The sequence below is a fragment of the Canis aureus genome, chromosome 1 (assembly GCF_053574225.1).
Source record: "Canis aureus isolate CA01 chromosome 1, VMU_Caureus_v.1.0, whole genome shotgun sequence".
Classification (NCBI taxonomy): domain Eukaryota; kingdom Metazoa; phylum Chordata; class Mammalia; order Carnivora; family Canidae; genus Canis; species Canis aureus.
In genome coordinates this window covers 99,225,708-99,243,749 of record NC_135611.1, presented here as the reverse complement: position 1 = coordinate 99,243,749, position 18,042 = coordinate 99,225,708, and the positions used below count along the sequence as shown (strand labels likewise).

At 41.8% G+C, this 18,042-nt stretch overlaps 1 protein-coding gene across 1 annotated transcript in view; it reads left to right on the top strand.

Moving 5' to 3' along the window:
- WNK2 (WNK lysine deficient protein kinase 2) overlaps positions 1 to 18,042 on the top strand; it is a 100,449-nt gene that overhangs the window by 46,146 nt on the left and 36,261 nt on the right. Inside the window, 3 exon segments of the mRNA XM_077910941.1 lie at positions 202 to 372; positions 573 to 618; positions 1,077 to 1,196. Coding sequence (XP_077767067.1) covers positions 202 to 372; positions 573 to 618; positions 1,077 to 1,196 — 337 coding nt within the window.

Here is an 18,042-nt window from a genome sequence, read left to right as displayed (position 1 = left end):
GCTGTCTCCTTGGCTCCCTGGGCCCCGCAGTGGCCACCTGCTGTGGGTGGTGCCCATCACCTGGAGGGTGGCCTCTGTCAGCCACCCCCTGCCCCAGCTGGGTCTTCCGTGAGCCAAGTGCCAAGTAGAGCAAAGGAGAGATATCAGGGAAGGCCAATGGCCCGTGGTGTGCCCCCAGCAGGGCTGTCTGTGCCATTGCAGGTGGAGCACGATTTCATCCTGCAGGCTGAGCGGGAGACGTTCATTGAACAGATGAAAGACGTCATGGACAAGGCAGAGGACATGCTTAGCGAGGACACGGACATTGACCGCGGCTCTGACCCTGGGACCAGCCCACCATACCTCAGCACCTGCACCCTGGGCGCTAGGGAGGTGTGTCCTGGGGGTGGGGTCCTGGGAGGGCCGGGGCATGTGGCCACCTGGGGCCCCCAAGTGCAGGGTGAGGGGCAGGGTGGGGGGGCGCCTTCAGCTTAGCGGGAGAGGCCCCCTGGCGTGTTTTGAGGCTATGCTGCCTCTGAAGCAAACTCTTGTGTCATGTGGTCTGCTGATTCCTGACCCTCTACCTCTGCCAGGAGAGCCGCCAGTCCCAGGCCAACGCCCCTGTTTATCAGCAGAACGGTACGTCTGCCTTCTGGGCCCATCTGCCCTCCGGAGGAGGCACTTCCACCTCACTCCTTCTGCCTTTTAGCGGGTGTTTATTAAGACCCCCCTGAGCATGTCATCCGGGTTGGGCCATCAGAGGGCGAGTGCTGTGGTGTGTGCTGAGCATCTCCCTGGGAGTGGGTAGGCTGACCTGAGGGACCGGGTCTGGTGCTGGTGGGGACTGAGTGCCATGTGGTCTTGCCACTGCCACCTGTTGCCCAGCTGGTGTTCCCCCTTCATCAAGGCACTGCAGGTGCCCTGGGAACTGAGCCCATGTTGTGGGTGTCATGCGAGCCCAAGACTGCCTGCACATGGCCCCCGTGGGGTGAGCTCCCAGTGCCCTGATGACAGGTGCGGTGCAGTTGGGGAGGGGTCCCACTGGCCTCGGGAGAAGTTTACGGGGTCCCTCCCTCCCTCTGTGTCCTGCTCCGTAGTCCTGCACACAGGCAAGAGGTGGTTCATCATCTGTCCGGTGGCCGAGCACCCCGCAGTGGAGGCTCCTGAGTCCTCGCCCCCACTTCCTCCGAGCTCTGTGCAGCCAGAAGCCAGCCAAGGTAGGAGCCACTGTGAGTTCCCAGCCCTTGTCCCTGTAGTGTGGTGTGCTGACTCAGTCAGCTCCCGTCACCCCGAGGCCCCAAGCAGCCTGGCAACCACACTCCACCTGGTGAGCCCAGCCAGGGAGGCTCTCAGGCTTGAGCCCATCTTTACCTTCATGGTGCACGACACAGGTGACAACCTTGGGCTGCTTAGGTGCAGACTGAGGGCTCTGGCCTCACCCTCTGTACCCAGTGTACCCCACTTCTCACCCCCCTCTATGCGACCCACCCTCAGGGAGTGCTCCTTCTTGCTTCTCTTGTCCTGGGGGTGGGGTGGGTAAGACTCTCTCATTTTAAATCATCCTCAAGGAAATCTGCCTGATAGTGAATTGCCCCCCGTCTGGACCTGTGTCTGCAAGCTTGCCCTTGGGGCTATCGTTAAATCCTGATTTTTTGGTCCCTTGGGAGGTCGAAAATAGTCATTTGAACAGATTTTAGGTTTAATTCCTCGTAAGCTGGCAGGAAAACAGGAAGAAGTTGCCAATTATGTAACCTGACCTAACTTAATGAATGGCACATGCATGAAAAATAGTTCTAAATCATCTTTCATTTCGTACCGTGTGTTCCCAGCGACGTCCATCATACTTTTGGAGGTTTGTTCCCGTAGGGAAAAGGTCAGCCTGATAATGAAATCCCTGAGGAGCCATAAACAGACCTGGTAACCTGAGATAAAGGGTCTGGCCCATGCCTTGTGAAGGATCAGGGGAGCAGCAGCATTGTCTGCAGTGGCTCAGCTTTAAAATAAGAATATGCTCACCTACTACTTCTTGATTTTATGCATACACATCTAGTGACCTGTGGGGGGGAGAAGAGCCCTCATAGAAATAAAGCTGAATTTCAGTGTGGTGCAGTGATTCATAGGACAGGCCGAAGTTAAGCCCTAGTTCCCTCATCCGTGCCCTGAGCTCAGGAAACCTTTGGAGCCAATTTCTTTATTTAAAAAAAAAAAAAAAGCGGCTACCCCCCGGGATGGCAGATCTGTTCATTGGGGTGAACCATTCACAGAGGACAACCAGAGAAGTTGGATGCATTATAAAGATCGTTGGCTGGAAGGTATTTGGGCCTCTAAAGACTGTGCAGATCAGGCCAAAGTACAGGGCAGGGTGGAGACTAGGATGCAGGGGCGCCCGGGCTGGCTCTGCTCCCCGGGAGGCCATGCCCATCTCTGCAGGGTGATTGAGAGGCTGGGCATAGAAGCTTCCACCGCTCGGCAGGCTACAGGAAAGGGGCTGAATCATGCTGTGAAGCGACAAGCCAGGCAGAGAGAGGAGCCACCTCAGCACAGTGCCCACATTAGGGTGATCTCGGAGCGGGCACTCAGTCCTTTCTGCAGGAAGGCAGCACCATTCTGAAGCTTGCCATTGCATGGCTTTATGAACACGGTATTTGACTCAGAGTAAAAAATAACTGGGCAGAGAGTCCTGGTTCTGGGTGAGAGGGTGTATGCATGCCATGCCAGTGCTTCACTCACGAAACCCACAGTGCGCCGGGGCCAGGGCAGGGCGCAGCTTTTGGAGATGTGAGAAGTGAGTAGCAACAGGAAAAGAGGGAAGTGTGCCAGAATTCCAGGGATTCCTGGGCTGGTGGTGAGCTTAGTGTTTCTCTCTGATGCCTTCTGGCCTGAGGTCAGGGCAGCATGAAGCCTAGGAGTGAGTGCTGGACTCACACAGGGGAGCTCTAGCAGATGCCCACTGAGGAGGGAGCTCCTAAAGCTCAGAGCATGTTGTGAGTCCCTCGCCACTCTCTACCCCCCTCTGCGTGCCCCAGCCCACCTACCATCCTGAGGGGTAGCAGCCAGGAGAGGAGCCGGCTTGGTGATAGGGGACAACCCTTCCCCCTGCTGGGTAGAGCCTGGGCTCAGCCGGTGCAGAACCAATACCCACTGCCTTTTCTCACTTTTTCTTCTGCCACTTGGCTCTGTTTCTCATAGTTGTGGGAGGAGGGGAAGGTCTCTCTCCAGGGAGTTGGGAGGGGATCACGGAGATCACGCAAAAGGAGGAGCTTGGGGAAGCAACAACATAGTGTCATTGATGAACTCCCAGGCTCACCCCCGCCTGTGCGTGTATGGATCTGATTCTTAGTAGCATATAATAAACAGAACTGAGTGATGGATAGATTGGCCCCTGAGTAGTACATGCCTGTTTCAGGTCAGGTTAGAGCTGCAGAGACACTGAGAACTCACCAGACATTATAGCCTCAGGTCACAGAAGGTGGGTTGTAACTCACAGTGTGAACCCAAGCAGGTCGATTGCCTGCATCTCACCATAGGGTTTAAACAGACTTAGGGTCTCATTCAAAGCCCAGTCCAATCCAACTCAACCAGTGCAATCCAAATATTCACCAAATGAAAAACCACAAAAATGCCAACTTGCATTAGAAAAAGCCAACCTTGACAACGATGAGATGAAATAGATGTTCGGATGGTCTCACAAAGACGTCAAGGAAACTATTATAAACATGCTTCAACAAGCAGTCACAAATGTTCTTGAAACAAATGTTAAAGTGGAAAGTATTCGTGAAGAAATGAGATACAAAGAGGAGACATGTGGGGCACCTGGGGGAGCTCCATCGGTGAAGTGTCTGCCTTTAGCTCAGGTCATGATCCCAGGGTCCTGGATCAAGTCCCACCTTGGGCTCCATGCTCAGTGGGGAGCCTGCTTCTCCCCGTCCCTCCCCCCTACTTGGGATCTTTCTCTCATTCTCTCTCAAATAAATAAATAAAATCTTTAAAAAAAAAAATACATACAGAAGAGGAGACACATGGAAACTTGAAAAGTGAAAAATAAATGCCTGGAACTAATCAGAACTTAGAGATAAATGAACAGAGCTTCATGGACTGTGGAATGGCAACAGAGGGCTAACATTTGTGGCATCAGTCCCAGAAGCAGAAAAAGTGTGCAGTGCTGAAAAAATAATTGAGGAAATAAGGTGGAAGACTTCCCAAGTTTGGTGAAAGACAAACTTACAGATTGAAGAAGCTGAATGAATCCCAAAAAGAATGAACCCAAAGAAATCTGTTATCTGGACACATCACACACTGCTGAGAAAGAAAGACAAAAATTGTGAAAGCCGCCAGAGGGAAATGATGGAGGGCCTGGAGGGGAGCAGTGGTTAAATGACTGCGGATTTGTCACCAGAAACCATGGAGTCTGGGATGGAAGTGGCACAGCATTTCTGAAGTGTCAGGAAAAAACCTGTCAACCCAGGAACCTGTTTGCAGAAGAAATATTCCTTGGAAATGAAACTGAAAAAAAATTTTTCAGGTAATGACAACAGCATTTGTCGCCAGTTACCAGCTCTAAAGGAATTGGTAAAGATCCTCAGACAGAAGATATAATAGAAAAAAAAACTTTAAAAAAAAACGAAAGAAGAAACAGAGTTTTTAAAAGAGAGAAACAGGGAACAAACAAATTCCTAGACTTACATCTGAACATAACAGTAATTGAATTAAATGTAAATGGTTGTAGCACATCATTTAAAAGATAGACATTGTAAGAGTGGATGAAAAGAAAATCTAACCTAATTACCATCTATAAGAAACTTCAAATATAATGATATAGGTAAGTTTAAAGAAAAAGCATTGTGAAGATATCCCATGCAAACACCAGTCAAAAGATCACTGGAGTCCCTTTAATATCATACAAAATAGACTTTAGAGCAAAGAAAATTACCAGGAATAATTACCAGGAACAAAAACATTACAAAAAATAGGTAAGTTCCTAGAAACACATAATACCCCAAGACTGAATCGCAAAGAAAAAGAAAATCTGAATAGACCATTACAAGTAATGACATTGAATCTGTAATTTAAAAAGTCTGACCAGGGGTACCTGGGTGGCTCAGCGGTTGAGCATCTCCCTTCAGTTCAGCTTGTGATCCCGGGGTCCCAGGATTGAGTCCTGCATCAGGCTCCCCACAGGGAGCCTGCTTCTCCCTCTGCCTATGTCTCTGCCTGTCTCTCTCTGTGTTTCATGAGTAAATAAATAAAATCTTAAACAAACAGTCTGCCCCTAAACAAAAGTCCAGGACCAGAAGGCTTCTGGTGAATTCTACCAAATATTTATTTTATCTATTTTTCTCACAAGGGAAATTTGTTTTTTTTATTAAGAAAATAAAAACAAAATATAACCAAATGTCCGCAGCTGAAGTTTTGTGTAGAGAGCAATTTATAGGGAGAAATACTTATATTATAAAACAACAAAGTTTTCAAATCAGTTATTTATACCTCCACCTGAAGAAACCAGGAAAAGTACACCTGAATCTAATGTAACAGTGTATGTCAACAAGATTGGAATTAAAATAACTTTTTTGAGTGATACTCAATATTTTTATTTTTATTTTTAAGAATTTTATTTTGATCACCTGGTGCTCATCACAAGTACACCCCTTAATCCCCATCACTGACTCCACCCACCTCCTCTCTGGTACCAGCAATGTGTTCTCTGTAGGTTAGAGTCTGTTTCTTGGTTTGCCATCCTTCTCTCTCTTTTTCCTTTTGCTCGTTTGTTTTGTTTCCCAAATTCCACATAGGAGTGGGATCATACAGTATCTTGTTATATTCTTTAGCTCCACCCGTGTTATGGTGAATGGCAAGGTCTTCTTCTTCTTCTTCTTCTTCTTCTTCTTCTTCTTCTTCTTCTTCTTCCTCTTCCTCTTCCTCTTCCTCTTCCTCCTCCTCCTCTTCCTCCTCCTCTTCTTCCTCCTCTTCTTCCTCCTCTTCTTCCTCTTCTTCTTCCTTCTTTTTTTTTTAGTGGTTAATAGTCCATTGTGCATATACGTGTGGTGTGTGTGTGTGTGTGTGTGTGTATTTCTTTGTCCCTTCATCAGCTGAGGGACACTTGGGCTGCTTCCATAATTTGGCTTTTGTACCACTGCTGCCATAAACACAGGGGTGCATGTATCCCTTTGAATTAGTATTTTTATATTCTTTGGGGGTAAATACCCAATAGTGCAATTGCTGGGTCACAGGGTAGCCCTATTCTTAACTCTTTGAAGGACCTCCACACTGTTCTCTACAGCGGCTGCACCAGTTTGCATTCCCACCCACAGTGTAAGGGCATTCCCCACTCTCCAATACTTTTTTTTTTTTTGCTGTTAATTTTAGCCATTCTGACGGGTGTGATATGTCATTGTAGTTTTGTTTTGCATTTCCCTGGTGATCAGTGATGTTGAGCATTTTTTCATGTATCTGTTGACCACCTGTATGTCTTCTTTGGAGAAATGTCTATTCACGTCTTCTGCCCATTTCTTCACTGGATTATTTGGTTTTGGGGTGTTGAGTTTTATGAGTTCTTTGTAGATTTTAGATACTAGCCCTTTATCAGATGTGTCATTTGCAAATATCTTCTGCCAATTTGTAGGTTTCCTTTTAGTTTTGTTGACTTTTTCCTTTGCTGTGCAGGGGCTTTTAATTTTGATGAAGTCCCAATAGTTCATTTTTGCTTCTGTTTCCTTTGCTGCAGGGGCCATATCTAGAAAAATGTTGCTTCAGGAGATGCCAGAGACATTACTGTCTGTGCTCCCTTCTGGGATTTTAATGGTTTCAGATCTCATATTTAGGTCTTTAATCCATTTTAAATTTATTTTTCTGCATGGTGTGAGAAAGTGATCCAGTTAACTTCTTTTCGTGTAGCTGTCCAGTTTTCCCAACACAGTTTGTTAGATTTTTTTTCCCCCATTGGATATTCTTTCCTTTTTGTCAAAGATTAACTGTGTAATTGTGGGTTTATTTCTGGGTTTTCTGTTCCGTTCTGTTGATCTATGTGTCTTTTTTTATGCCAGCAACCTACTGTTTTGATTATTACAGGTTAGTATTATAACTTGAAGTCTGGAATTGTGAGGCCTCCAGCTTTGCTTTTCTTTTTCAAGATTGCCTTGGTTATTCAGGGTCTTCTGTGGTTCCATACAAATTTTAGGATTGTTCATTCTGGTTCTGTGAAAAATGCTATTGGTATTTTGATAGGGATTGCATTAAGTATGTAGATTGCTTTGGGTGATACAGACATACTAACAAAATTTTTCTACCAATTCATGACCATGGAATGTGTTTCCATTTCTTTGTGTTGTCTTCAGTTGCCTTCATCAGTGTTTCATAGTTTTCAGAGTATAAATCTTTCCCCTCCTTGGTTAGGTTTATCCATAGGTACTATTAATGGGGCAATTATAAAAGGGATCGATTCCATAATTTCTCTTTCTGCTGCTTCATTATTGTGGTATAGAAATGCAACAGATTTCTGTACGTTGATTTTGTATCCTGTGACTTTACTGAATGCATGTATCAGTTCTAGCAATTTTTTGGTGCAGTCTTTCAGGTTGAAAATTTGACTTCTTCCTTGCTGACTTGGATGCCTTTTATTTCTTGTTGTTATCTGACTGCAGTGGCTAGGACTTCCAATGCTGTGATGAATAGAAGTCATGAGAGTAGGCATCCTTGTCTTACTCTCGACCTTAGGGGAAAGGCTTTCAGTTTTTCCCTATTGAGGGTGATGTTAGCTGCAGGTTTTTCTTTCTTTTTTTTTTTTTTTAAGATTTATTTATTTATTTTAGAGCAAAAGAGGGGGGAGGGGCAAGGAGAGAGGAAGAGAATCTCTAGTAGATTCCTTGCTGAGTATGGAGTCTGTGGGGCTTGATCTCAAGATCCTTAGATCATGACCTGAGCCAAAACCAGAAGTTGGATGCTTAACCAACAGCCACTCAAGCGTCCCAGCTGTAGATTTTTCATATATGGCCTTTATTATGTTGAGGCATGTTCCCTACAAACCTACTTCATTGAAGGTTTTTATCATGAATAGGTATTGTTTCATTGATCTGTTCTATTGTTTTGTTTTGTTTTTTAGTTTCTATATCATATATTTCTGCTCTAATCTTTATTATCTCCCTTTTTCTGCTGGCTTTTGGCTTTGTTGTTCGTTTTCTAGCTCCTTTAGGTGTAAGGTTAGGTTGTTTATTTGAGATGTTTCCTGCTTCTTGAGGGAGGCCTGTCTTGGAAGTATGTAGCACATTCTTCCCTCTTAGAACCACTTTTGCTACATTCCAAAGGTTTTGGACTGATGTGCTCTGATCTGCTTGTGGAATGAGACTTGCCACCAATGTTGCCAGAACAGAGCCACTGCAAACTCCCAAGTTGGGAGATGTGGTGGGTAGGGTTTTAGGCGAGTCTTCTAGGGGAGGGTGCCCACTGTGCTGGGACTGAGACAAGTGTAACTGGGAAGTGCATTTTTTCTGGAGAATGGTCGGGAGTAAGGCTTGGTATAAGCAAGTTAGGTGGTGAGTGTCAAGCTGCTCTGGTTCCCACAGGTGGCCCTGTGTTTTGCTGAGGAGCAAGGGAGAGAAATGGTGCTGGAGAGTTCCTCTGTTCCTAGAGTAGTCTGTCTGTGGGATAGGCTCTGAGGTGAGCACACAACCTCCCCACAGTGTGCCCGGGAACTGTTTAGATCCCTGTTTCCACATTGTATGTGTGCAGGTTGTTTGCCTGCCTTCTCTCGAAGAGCTGGGCTCTATCCTAGCCAAGACCACTGACCTTTAAAACAATGGGCTTTAAGCCCTGTTGGTTGCAAGAACTCATGAAATTTAGCCCCTTTTGCTTTCCAAGCCAATTACTATGGGGTTCGTTTTCCTCATGTGCTCCGCTCTGTGCTAGTTTGTCTCTCACCCATCTGTGACTGTGGCTCCCTCCCTACCACTGCAGCCACTGTCTGTTTCTCTCCCAAGTCCCTTATCTACACTTCCTACTTTCTTCATGTGGCTTCTTCTTTACATTTAGTTGTGGAATTTGTTCTGCCAGTCTTCAGATAGATTTCTGGGGTACTTAGGATGATTTCCTAACTAGTTATATTTGTGTGTTTAAATGAGCCTCGGGTCCTTGTACCCCACTGCCATCTTCCCCTCTTGGATTCTACAAAACATTTAAAGAAAAGTTACTACCTATCCTTCTCAAACTATTCCAGAAAGTTAAAGAGGAATGAATGCATCCAAACTCTGTGAGGCCAGCCTTACCCTGACACTAAACCAGACAAGGACACTACAAAAAAAATTACAAATTGGTATCCTTGATGCAGTAGATGCAATAAGTCTCAACAAAATATTAGTAAACTGAATTCAACAATACATTAAAAGAACCATTCACCATAATCAAGTGAGATCTATTCCAGGTATGTGAGGATGGTTCTACACCTGTGCTACATTAACAAAAGAAAGGATAATCAATCATGTGATCATCTCAATAGATGCAGAAAAAGCATTTGACAAAATTCATTATACGTTTATGATAAGAACTTTAAACAAAATGGGTATAGAAGAAATGTACCTCAGCAGATTAAAGGCCATATATGTCAAACCCACTCAATAGTGAAAACATGAAAGCATTTGTCTAAGATCAAGAACAAGACAGTCCACTTTCATCACTTTTATTAACAAGTGTTGGAAGTTATAGTCACAGCACTTAGGCAAGAAAAAAAAATAAGGGGCACCCAAATTAGAAAGGAAGAAGTATAATTATCACTATATGCAGATGATATGATGCCATATATAGAAAACTATTATACAAGCATACCTCAATTTATTGTGTGCTTTATTGCACTTCACAGATACTGTATTTTTCTGCAGATTGAAGAATTGTGGAAATCCTGTGTTAAGGAAGTCTGTTGCCACTATTTTTCCAACAGTATTTGCTCAGTTTGTGTCTCTGTGTCACATTTTGGTAATTCTTGCAATATTTCAGACTTGTTTATTGTATTTGAATTGCTGCATTTTAATGATAAAACTTGAATGGATGAAGAGTTGCCTTTTATGGATGAGCAAAGAAAATAAATTGGTTTCTTGAGGTGGAATCTACTCCTGGTGAAAATGCTGTGAAGATTGTTGGAATGACACCAAAGGATTTAGAATATTATATAAACTTAGTTGATAAAGTAGTGGCAGCATTTGAGATGATTGAGTCCAATTTTGAAAGAAGTTCAGTGGTATCAAACAGCACTGCATGCTACAGAGAAATTGTTCCTAAAAGGAAGAGTCAATGTGGCAAACTTCATTGTCATCTTATTTTAAGGAAATGCCACAGCCACCCCAATTTTCAGCACTATCGCCCTGGGCAGTAGCCACTAACATCAAAGCAAGACTAGAGAATGATTTTGACTCACTGAAAGCTCAGATCATGGTTAGCATTTTTTAGAATAAAGTATTTTTATTAGAGAGAGAGAGCAAGCAAGTCGGGGTGGGGTAAGGGAGAGGGAAAGAATCTTAAGCAGGCTTCACACCCTGTGTGAAGCCCAACTCCTGGCTTGATCTCACGACCTGGAGCTCATGATCTGAGCCGAAATCAAGAGTCAAGACACTAAACCAACTGAACCACCCACACATCCAAAATTAAAGTATTTTTAAGTTAAGGTATATACATTGCTTTTTAAAAAGACATATTGTTATTTTACACTTAACAGATTATAGTGTAAATGTAACTTTTATATGCATTAGGAAATTTTAAAAATTCATTTGACTTGCTTTCTTGCAATATTCACTTTGCAGTAGTCTGAAACTGAACCCAGAGTATCTCCAAAATATGTCTGTAAATGAATTCAGTAAAGTTGCAGGATACAGAATTAACGTATATAACTCAGTTGTATTTCTATACATTAACAATGAATTATCAGAAATTGCGATAATTCTATTTACAATTGCATCAAGAAGAATGAAGGACCTGGGAATAAATTTAACCAAGAAAGAGAAGGACCTATACACTGAAAACTGTGACGCTGAAGAAAGAAATTAACAGTACAAATAAATAGAAAGTTATACCTGTTCATGGATTGGAAGAATTAATTTTGTTATAATGTCCAAACTACCTAAAGCAATCTACAGATTTAATGCAATCCTCATAGAAATACCAATAGCATTTTTCACAGAACTGGAACAAATATTGCTAAAATTTCTGTGGAACCACAAAAGGCCCCAAATAAGCCAAAAGACCCCAGAGAAGGACAAGAACAAGGTGAAAGACAAGAACAAAGGTGGAGGTATCATGCTTCCTGATTTCAAACTACATTACAAAACTATAGTTTAAAAAAAAAAAAAGGATCGTACTGGCATGAAAACAGACACATAGATCAATAGAATAGAATAGAGAGCCCAGAAACGAGCCCATGCTTATGTGTTCAATTCTATATAAGAATTGTATATTCTTGGGATCCCTGGGTGGCGCAGCGGTTTGGCGCCTGCCTTTGGCCCAGGGCGCGATCCTGGAGATCCGGGATCGAATCCCACATCGGGCTTCCGGTGCATGGAGCCTGCTTCTCCCTCTGCCTGTGTCTCTGCCTCTCTCTCTCTCTCACTGTGTGCCTATCATAAAAAAAAAAAAAAAAAAAAAAAATTTAAAAAAAAGAATTGTATATTCTTGTATACAATACTGTACACAATATTCCCCAAGAATATACAGTGGGGAAAAGACAGTTATTCAGTAAATAGTGTTGGTAAAATTGGATAGCTCCACGCAAAAGAATTAAACTGGACCATTATCTTATACCATATATAAAAATATATTCAAAATGGATTAAACACTTGGAATCATAAAACTCCTAGAAGAAAACAGACCATAAGCTGTTTCACATTGGTCATAACAGTATTTTTTGGACCACTATCCTTAGGCAAGGGCAATAAAAACTAAAATAAACAAATTGAATTACATCAAACTAAAGAGCTTTTGCACACAGTAAAGGAAACAAGAAAATGAAATAGACATTTTCGGAGAAGATATTTGTAAACCATGTATCTGATAAGGGTTAATATCTAAAATATATAAAGAACTTACACAAGTTAATATAAAAAACACAGCTTGATTAAATGGGCAGAGGACTCGAACAGACATTTCTTTGAAGACATTCAGATGGCCAAGAGACACACGAAAAGATGGTCAGCATCACTGATCATCAGAGAATGCAAGTGAAAACCACAAGGAGAATGATTTTGACTCACTGAAAGCTCACCTCACAGAATGGCTAAAAAAAGAAAGAACAAGAATTGATGAGGATGTGAAGAAAAGGGAGCCTTTGTTCACTGTTGATAATAATTGTTGCAGCCACTATAGAAAGCAGTATGGAGGTTCCTAAAAAACTTAGAACTACCATATAACCCGGCAATTCAAATTCTGGGTATTCAAAGAAAAATGAAAACACCAGTTTGAAGAGCTATATGCACTCTTGTGGTCATTGCAGTATTGTTCACAATAGCCAAGATACAGAAGCAACCTAAGTGCCCATCAGTAGATGAATAATAAAGATGTGAAATACACAGGAATATTACTCAGCCATAAAAAAGGGATGAACGCTTGTGATTTGCAACAGCATAGATAGACCTAGAGGATACTGTACTAAGTGAAATAAATCAGAGACAAATTCCATATTATTTCACTTATATGTGAAATCTGAAAACAAATGAACAAAAAAGAAAAGGAAAATGAACAAACAAAACAAAAACAGACGCATAGGTAAAAAACGAGCTGTTTATCAGAAAAGGGAGGGGCTGGGGCATGAGTGATGCATATGAAGGAGATTAATAGCTACAGATTTCCCACTTTATTATTTATTTATTTGATTTTATGTATTTATTTGAGATAGAGCTTGAGAAAGCACATAAGTAGGGAGGAGCAGAGGGAGCCTGATGTGGAGCTTGATCGCAGAACCCAGAGATCATGACTTGAGCTGAAGGCAGACACTCAACTGACTGAGCCACCCAGGTGCCCCCAGACTTCTCATTTTAAATAAATAAGTCCTAACGGGCAGCCCGGGTGGCTCAGCAGTTTAGCGCCGCCTTCAGCCCAGGGCATGACCCTGGAGACCTGGATCGAGTCCCACGTCAGGCTCCTTGCATGGAGCCTGCTTCTCCCTCTGCCTGTGTCTCTGCCTCTCTCTCTCTCTCTCTCTCTCTCTCTCTCTGTGTGTGTCTATGAATAAATAAATAAAATCTTAAAAAAATAAGTCATAAGAATGTAAAGTACAGTATAAGGAAATCTCTGATAATAGAGATTCCATAATTATAAAAGAGTCAATTCATCAAGATGACATAACGCTTTTAAATATGAATGTACCTAACAGAGCTTTAACAACGGAACTTCCAACAACATAGCTCCTTTCTTTTGAAAGGAGACATAGACAAATACACAATTATACCTGGAGATCTCAACTCTCTCAGTAATAGATAAGTCAATCTGTAAGTCAAAAAAAGAAGTCTCAAGGAAAATTAGAACCATTTTGAAATGAACAAGAATGAAAATGTAACATATTAAAACTTGTGGAATGCAGCCAATGCAGTAGAGGAAAATTGATAGCACTACATGTGTAGATTAAAAATGAAGTTTCAATTCAATAACCGAAGCATCCATCTTAAGAATTTTTTAAAAACTCAGAAAATATAAATCCAAAGCAAGCAGAATGAAGGGAATAAAGAGCAGACAGATATCAATGAAATTTGAAACAAAAACAGACAAAACTGATTAAAAACTAGTTCTTGAAAAGAATCACTATGATAAATCTCTGATATTGATAAACCAATATCAAGAATAAAGGAAGAGATATCACTACAGATTCTGCATAAAAGAATTAAATAATCATGGAATACTACGAAAAAACCTACACCTGTGTGGATCCCTGAGTGGCTCAGCGGTTTGGCACCTGCCTTTGGCTCAGGGCATGCTCCTGGAGTCCTGGGATCGAGTCCCACATTGGGCTCCCTGCATGGAGCCTGCCTCTCTCTCTCTGTGTGTGTTCCTCATGAATAGATAGATAAAATCTTTAAAACACACACACACACACACACACACACACGTGAATATAACAACTTAGATGAAAGGGACTAATCCCACAAAAACTACAACCTGCTAAAACTCATCCAAGATGGAATAGTTAACTTGAATGCTCCCGTACCAATTAAAAAGATTGAATTTATAGTGAAAAGTCTCCCCAAAAAGCATTCTCCAGGCCTAAATCCTGAATGGTTTCATTGATCTAGCCATTCCATTCCTAGGTATTTTTCCAACAGAAATGAAAGAAGATGTCCATAAGGGAACTTTCACAGGTGTTTATAACAGCTTGATTTATAATAGCCCAGACCTCGAGCCATCCCAGGTATCCATCAGCAAGTACAGGTAAACATATTGTGTTTTATCCATACAGCATAATGCTATTCTGCAATTAAAAAATAAAAAGAATGAACTATTTACTACCACATGAATGATTTTCAAAATAATTATGTTAAAGGAGCCAGACAAAACTGCATGTTCTACAGTCACATGTAAAAGACTAGAAAATGGAGAATATAGGGACAGAAAGCAGATAAGTACTTGTCCGGGAAGGAGGGTGTGGCAAGAAAGGGGTAGAGGGATAGGTTACAAGGTTCATGAACAAACAGTTGTGAACAGTGTTTACTGTGGTCATGAATTTGCTTATATATCCAAAAACAAAAACACAAGAAATCCTGACTGAACCAGAATTGTAGAGCTGGAAGATACAGTAGTTAAACTAAGACTCACTGGATAGTTTGTACACCACTGGAGAATTAGCAAAGTAAAAGGTAACTCAAAAAATATTTAAAGTAAAAGAGATTCAAGATATAGGGATTACAGTGAGATAGTCAACACATGATATAATCGGTGCCCCAGAAAGGAAGAGAATGGGACAGAATTAAGGTTGAGGAGATAATGAGAACTGCGAGGCATTAACCACAAATTCAAGAAGTCCTCCAAAAAGAAACAACTATACTTGTGTATATTGTAGTGAAAGTAGTGAAAACCAGAAGCAAACAGAAGAATTGACAGGATGCTTGAAGAGAAAGCAGGTGCCTCTAAAGGGCAACAGTGATTTGGATGGCCCATGTCTTGGTAGATACAGCGATTGCCAGGAGACCAAGAAATAACACTACCCTCAAGTGATAAATAAGTGCCAGCTTTGACCCCTACCTGGTGGCAGGATCCTACTAAATGAAGACAAAGTGGAGACTGAAGGAGTTCCCTCCCTTCACATCTCACCTGAAGAAATACTGTAGGGGATGTTTTTAAGCAAAAGAACAGTGATCCTGATGGAATGTCAGAGATGCAGGAGGGAATAAAAGTAATGGCATTATAGATATACGGACAAATCTAAGCGAATGCTAACTATAAAAACATAGTGTCTTCTGAGAGTTGAAATATATTTGTTGTGTTAAAATATATGAAAATACAGGCATATTTATTAGGAGGAGAGAATTGTACTCAGGGCTCCTGGGTTCGTGCATTGCCTGGGAAGAGCTAAAATCAGGAATGTATACTGTTGTCTCTAGAATGCTTCTGTGGGAATTATAAAATAAATCACACACTCGTGGTGGGGTGTAGTGGGGAAGAATTCTTAAAAAACAAAAGACAAAGAAGGAGAGAAAAAGTAACATTGGACATCCATGACACATAGATAATCATTAGGAAGATGTAGTTTTTACCCAAATAGATCAATAATTAAATATATATGAACTAAATATCAAAGGTTGCCAAAAAGAGAACAAACCAATAACAACTTAAGACCTTGGAATACAAAATGTTAAATGTAAATAAATGGGAAGAACACAGCATTGCAAATACTAGAGAAAGCTACTGTTGATCTTTTTGTATCAGACAAAATAGGCTTTAAGTCAAAGATGTAATGGTGAAAAGTTCAGCTCTCCAGGAAGACAGAATAATTCTATATTTTTGTGGCTTTAATAACATAGCTTCGACATATATAAAGCAAAAACTAACAGAAGTGAAGAAATAGATCTATAATCATTATTCAAGTTCTAGCCTTTAGAACAGGAAGACAAACATCAATAAGGACATAATGGATTTTAACAATAGAATTAGCAACAGTGGTGTATATGTAGAACACCCAGTGGCTGAAGAATACAAAATTGTGTTTAAGTCCCCATAGAGTATTTTAAAATTAGCCATATGCAGGAAACAATGCAAATCTCAATAAATTCCAAAGGATCAAAATCATTCAACACATGATCTCCAATTACATTTAGATGTAAGCTGAAATTCAAATACAAGAGATTCCTAAAAAGTCTCTTAATGTTTTTCAGTTAAGAAATGTACTTATTTCTAAAAAAGAAATGTACTTATAAATATCCCATGAAGCAATGAAGAAATTATAATGGAAATTAAGAAAATACTTGGAATGGTAAGGACATGAAAATCATGCAAGTGAACATATTACATATCGAAACTTGGCCATGCAGCTAAAGCTGTAATTTTGCAGAAATGTATAAGGAAGGAGAAAGGCTGAAAATCAACAGTATCCAGTACAAAAAGAAAACCCCAAATAAAAAGGAAATACAACAGAGAATAGCACAATTTAATAAAATAAAAAACAAGCATACAAAGGAGTGTCTACAAAACTTGAAATTGGCTCTTTGAAATGTCTAATAAAATTGATGTGCCCTTGACAAGACTGACTATAGAAAAGATAAGGTGCGATCAATGTCAGGAATGAGAAAGACAGTGCTGCAGTCTGACCAACACTGAGAAGAAGAGTAGAGTAGATTATGTAACTGCATGCCAACAAGATTGAAAATGTGGATGATGTCCTGGAGAAATATGACTTACAAAACTTACATAAGAAGGTACAGGAAATCTGAAAAATGCTATAAATATAAAAAAGTTAGATCAGTAATTTTTTTTGAAGATTTTATTTATTTGATACAGAGCACAAGCAGGGAGAATGTCAGGTAGAGGGAGAAGCAGACTCCCCACTGAGCAAGGGAGCTCGAGGTGGGGCTCAATCCCAGGACCCTGGGATCATGACCTGAGCTGAAGGCACACACTTAACCAACTGAAGCACCCCTCATCAGTAATTAAAAACTTGCTCACACTTGACCTTTGTGGTGGTGAGATTGCTGGAAGGTCTCAGCATGTTGTCTTCTAGGGTCACATACAGGCAGAAAAGAGAATTATTTCTGTTCAGGGGAATTCTGAAGTTCTGGGCCTGACTCCACTCTGCAGAACTAGGCATCAAACCTGTCTCTAAAGCAATAATGTGGACAGGCTGCTGGATACACACACAGTTACATGCATATCCCTGGAGTTGACAGTAGGGACAGCTGTTCTCCACCACATGAGGGAGGCGGTGGGTGCTGCATTGTCACAGCCAAGAAATGTTCATCAGAATGAAACAATTGGACTCAGACAGATGTTGGAAAAGAGATGATAGTCGTTGAGAAAAAGGGAAGGGAAAGATGGAATTCATGTGAGGAGTGGAGAACTCTGCTCAGATTAATACCAAGGAGAGAGAAACAGGTGCCTCCAAGGGTAACTGGGAGGAGTGATGTCAGTAGGAGGCACCAGGCTTCATGCTCACATAGAAACAACGTAGACCTCTGTTCATTAATGGAAATAGCCTCGGGAGGCTCAAATGTCCAGTTAAGAACCTGTGGCAACATAGCAGAGCCAAATGCTACTGCGAGAAAGGGTCCCTTTCTTGGAGACAGGCTTACATGTGGCATCAGGATATAGCTAGGATCAAAGAAGGTGGGGGCACTAACAGTCCCATGGCGGGTGCCACCATGGTCCCTATGGCATGCTCTGGGTAGGGCCTCAGAGGACCTCTGCAGCCCCTGCGGCAGCCTGGGTTCCCCACAGCTTTCACAGCAGAGGACCCACATGCTTGTTGGCAGACCCCAGTGGCCTGTTTCACAAAAGACATGTTTGCTGTGGGCATAACCAATAGCCATTGCTGCCCTAGACCCCCTAGGGAAGGAGATAGTGCTGCACCCTCTTTCCAGAAGGATCTGCCCTTGTGCCACTCTTGGATCAGGACTG